The following is a 4,911-nucleotide window of genomic DNA, read 5'->3' as shown; positions in this document are numbered from 1 at the left end:
AAAAAAACCCTCTTTCTGTCACTCCTTTCATAGCATCTGAAGCAGTAGGTGGCTGCCTAGGAAAGCTCCGGCCTCTCTGAACCAGTTAGTCTCCAGGGTGCTGCCCTGCCTGACACCAGATGAACAGGCTACCACCTCCCCTATCACAGTCATAGAAAAATGGGGCCAGCAGGGACCTGCAGGGTCACATCTAGCCCAATCCCCGCCTGAGGCAGGATCAGCCCTGTCCAAACTAGTCCAGACAACCATAACCTAAACTCTTCATCAGACTGCCCTCAATCCTGACACACGCAGACCTAGCACCCTGGCCTGCCGCAGGTAAAGCAGGAGGACCACAGCAGCCCACATCCTGCTTCTATGAAATGTTGTTAATGGACGCTCCAGAGACCCCAGGCCAAGGCCATGTCCCCACTGCAGAGGAAGGCAACCCCCCCCAATCCAAACCAGTCTGAATAGGGTGGGAAATCCCTTCCTGCCCCCAGTGCGCAGTGTCGGTCTGACCCCAAGTGGAAGGGCAAGACCCTCCAGCCAGGAACTTCCAGCTTTGCTCCTAGCAGGAGAATCAGCACAGCACAGTTGAAGTCCTCAGCCTTAGCTATAACCAATACTCAGTGCCTCGGGGGAGGCGTAAAAACACCCTGACACAGCAGGAAAAGAGGCGGCGGGCAACCAGCACAGCCCAGAAACCTGGGAAATCCCTGTGTTAGAAAATAGGTATCACTATGCTTAGATCATCCCCGCCCAGTGCCCATCCACCCTCTCCTTGAACACCACCAGGGACGGAGAGTCTGCACTTTCCCTAAGCATCTATTCCACTGCCTCTCTATTCTCACAGTGAAGACGTTTTTCTGGATCTCTAATCTAAACCTCCTTTGCTGCAACTTCAAGCCATGGGTCTGCATCCTCCTCTCTGCAGCAGGAGAGAACAGGCGCTTTCTCTCATCTCTCTGGCAACCCTCCAGGGACTGCTGTCACATCCCTCTTAAGTGCCTTTTCCCCCAGCTGAACCTGCCGAGCTCCTTCAGCCTCTCCTCTAGGATTTGTCTTCCAACCCCTTTATCCTCTTTGTTGTTGCCTCTGGACCTTCTCACTTCCCCACGGCCTTTGTAAAATGTGGAGCCCAGAACAGCAGCTCCCACAAGGCCTGTGCTCTGCCCCTGCTCTCCCGGGACACACTGGGATGGGGAGATGCTGCATCTCCTGCCTGAAATGTGCTGCTAACAACACATCGCAGCTGGAGTGCCACATGGCTGAAGGCTGCTGAGTAGAATAAGGAGGGCAGGGGAAAGGGAGTCCAGCACAGCACTGGGAAAGGGGTGTACATGGGCACCACTCTCATACACCAGCTGAGCTCCAAGTTGCCCAACCACCTGCAGCTGCTTCTGTCCAGGACACACACACGGCCGAGGTCCCAGCATACCGTGTTCCACCGCAACCTGATGGCTGCCTTCTGCTCAGGTCAAGCAGAGCAGTTTTTGTTAAAATGAACACCAGGAAGTTCTGTTTCCCCCAGCATGACATTAAAGGGTGGCACTTGTCACCAGACGTGGGGGAAGCTGAGAGCTCAGCCAGATTCACAAGGGCTTGGACATGTGCTTGGAAGAAAGGGGCATTGGAGGCTCCGGAGCAGGGAGTGAGGGGCACAGCCTCCGCATCAGACCTGCCTGGACCCTCAATGCTGAAGGCTGCAGGGGAGAAGAACAGGGGAAAAACCTGCTCAGACCCAGATCACTCTCCCTTCCAGCCTCCACTCTCTGCCCCTGTGGGACACAGGAGACTGGGCAAGACAGACCTGGAGTCTGACCCAGCCCATGGCAGTTCTGATGTTCTTATAGCACTGCACGGTGGGACATCTGCTCTCTGGAGGCTGCACCTCCCCAGCAGAGACACAGGTGACTGCAACACATTGCACTTGATGTCAGGGCTGGCAAGGACCTCTGCTCTGTGGCCAGCAGTCTGGGTGTCCCCTGTGTGTCAGGCATCCCCCTGCACCCCGCCCAGCTCAGTGCTGATGGCCTCACCTGCTGTCCAAAGCCAAGCGCGGCAGGGATGCCGGGGGCGTCCGTCCCAGGCATGCGGCGACGGATCTTCTTGCAGAACTGGCGGATGTCGCTGCATGAGGTCTCCAGGTCCTTGAGGAGGATGGCAAGGTCGGAGGCCTCCTGACCTGCCTAGAGAGAGCAGGTTGGGGGAAGAGAACTGAGTGTCTGACAGCCCGAGCGTTGTCCCAAGAACTCATAGCTCTGACTGCTATGGAGCACAGCCACCTTGTGCCAGCCAGGGGTGGCTCAGAGCGGTACAAGGGGGACAGGATGCCAGCTCACCTGCAGGAAGGAGCGCAGCCGGCCCACCTCCACACTCATACAGTCCAAGGCACTCTGGGTGAACTGCAGGAGAGACAGCAAAGGCTTTAGCTCAGGGCTGGGCAGGATGGGCTGCTGCTCTAGGCCACCCCAGGGCTCCCTGGGTTCAGGGCAAAGAGCCTCTCTGCTTCCAGCCTCACAGGAGTTGGGGCTGCTCTGAGGAAGGAGGGCTTGGGCGCTTGCTGGGGTTTGTCTGGCTGCAGCACCCAGGACAGGCGTGCTCTGGAGGCTTGGCAGCCTGGCTCTCGACCCTTCTGACTGCCTTTTCCAGCTCATCCAGAGATCTGCAGGGTAACAGGACCTCCCTGTTCTTCCTGCTACCCTGCTGGTAAAATCCATGCCCCCTCCACCTGCCACCGCTGAAGGGGGAACAGTGAGGGACCTGAGCAGATGCTAATCCTGGGGGAGAAGGGACAGGGACAGAGGGCAGTGGGCCTGGGCTGTGTCTCAGGAAGACACGTCCCAGAGCTCCCTGCGCTCCAGGAGCAGCAGCAGCTCCTCAAAGTCTGCTGGCCCAATCCATGAACTCTCCCCAGTGCCCCAGCCCTGGGACCGGGCTTTCCTGCTAGTTCTTTACCTTAATGTGATCTGCCAGCTGCATCGTGCAGTCCTCGGCCTGGTCAGCCAGGTGGATGCTGTACAAGTGCTGGAAAAAGACCAGATGTGTTAGCACACAGGGAGCAGCTCCTCCAGCAGACATCCCAGAAGACGCCTGCCCGCGATCACTAGCAGGGTGCAGCCAGTCAGTGACTGTTGGAGTCCCTGGTGCCCTAGACCACCCTAGCAAGCTGACCTGCCCCACCTTCCATCAGATCCTCAGCCCCCATGCTATGCAGAGAGCCGGGAAGAAGGTGAATACTGCATGTTTGTAACATTAAAATGACACCCAGCACAAGTGTGCTCCCATCTTGGTCATCTTTAAAGACAATATGAGCGACTAGAGTTTAATCCCAGATAACAAGAGCACAGACCGCCCTCAGTCATCTCCCCAGTTCCCTGGGACTGAGCATCGGGGGTGGGGAGGACACTGTGTGCATTAGCAGCATCTACAGGACTATGTGAAGTGAAGCAAGAGCCAGGTAATGCCTCTCAGCAGGGGAAGCTGATCCAGAGGCGCTCGGCCAAGTGCCAGCTATCTGGCCTCACTGAAGCCCTGGGACAGCAGGAAGCCAGGTACCAGAACCTGCCCCCACATGAAGGCCCCAAAGGGAGAGCCGTGAGTGAAAAAGGACAAGACAGCACAAAGCTGATGCTCTCTGCCAGCAAGGAGACAGGCCAGACCCAGCTGCTGAGAGCAGGCATTGGAAGTGGAACAGCCGCACCGTGGAAGCATCAGGACTGATAGGAGCCCTGTATGGAAGAGACTGAAGCAGGAGAGCAGCTACCAGCTGCTGCTGACTCAGACGTGCTGGGAGCGGGGCCTGCAGCACCAGTCATGCAACGCTCGCTGCACCGACACAGACATCTCCACCTGGCTGAGATCCCTGCAGAGCCCCAGGGGAGGGTGGGAAGTTCTGGGTATGTCTCTGGGGTGTTGGTTGTAGCCATGATGCTCCCTCTGCCTGAAGAAGGGTGTTTGTACCGGAAAGCTTGCAAAGAAGAATTTTTCCAACTATTTTAGTTGGTCTAATATTAATCCCAGATAACAAGAGCACAGACCGCCCTCAGTCATCTCCCCAGTTCCCTGGGACTGAGCATCGGGGGTGGGGAGGACACTGTGTGCATTAGCAGCATCTACAGGACTATGTGAAGTGAAGCAAGAGCCAGGTAATGCCTCTCAGCAGGGGAAGCTGATCCAGAGGCGCTCGGCCAAGTGCCAGCTATCTGGCCTCACTGAAGCCCTGGGACAGCAGGAAGCCAGGTACCAGAACCTGCCCCCACATGAAGGCCCCAAAGGGAGAGCCGTGAGTGAAAAAGGACAAGACAGCACAAAGCTGATGCTCTCTGCCAGCAAGGAGACAGGCCAGACCCAGCTGCTGAGAGCAGGCATTGGAAGTGGAACAGCCGCACCGTGGAAGCATCAGGACTGATAGGAGCCCTGTATGGAAGAGACTGAAGCAGGAGAGCAGCTACCAGCTGCTGCTGACTCAGACGTGCTGGGAGCGGGGCCTGCAGCACCAGTCATGCAACGCTCGCTGCACCGACACAGACATCTCCACCTGGCTGAGATCCCTGCAGAGCCCCAGGGGAGGGTGGGAAGTTCTGGGTATGTCTCTGGGGTGTTGGTTGTAGCCATGATGCTCCCTCTGCCTGAAGAAGGGTGTTTGTACCGGAAAGCTTGCAAAGAAGAATTTTTCCAACTATTTTAGTTGGTCTAATAAAGGGTATCAGATTTACCCAAAGAACCTTGTGTGGGTCCATCTCTGACACTGAGAGGAGCCTGCAAAGCAGCAGTGACTGCAGAAGCTTAAGCCCCCTCCCCACCCTGCATCCAAGGTCATGGGGCCCAGAGCTCCCAGCCAAGAGGCAGCTGGGTGCGCCCTTTGCCTTGTCTCCTCCAAATGTCTTTCTGGACTGAGGACACTGGAAAAGAGACACACGGGCATGT

General features: G+C 56.9%; 1 protein-coding gene across 2 annotated transcripts in view; it reads right to left on the bottom strand.

Annotated features, from left to right (window-relative positions):
- Positions 1-4,911, bottom strand: part of DCTN1 (dynactin subunit 1) — a 44,237-nt gene that overhangs the window by 11,797 nt on the left and 27,529 nt on the right. For both annotated transcript variants that reach the window (XM_025194484.1, XM_006038008.3), the window contains exons 14-16: positions 2,941-3,009; positions 2,325-2,387; positions 2,022-2,171 (exon numbers count right to left, since the gene is read on the bottom strand). In XM_025194484.1, coding sequence (XP_025050269.1) covers positions 2,022-2,171; positions 2,325-2,387; positions 2,941-3,009 — 282 coding nt within the window. The remainder of the gene's footprint in view (positions 1-2,021; positions 2,172-2,324; positions 2,388-2,940; positions 3,010-4,911) is intronic.

This window comes from Alligator sinensis, unplaced genomic scaffold, assembly GCF_000455745.1.
Source record: "Alligator sinensis unplaced genomic scaffold, ASM45574v1 scaffold1676_1, whole genome shotgun sequence".
NCBI lineage: Eukaryota > Metazoa > Chordata > Crocodylia > Alligatoridae > Alligator > Alligator sinensis.
This window is presented reverse-complemented; position numbering and strand designations above follow the sequence as displayed.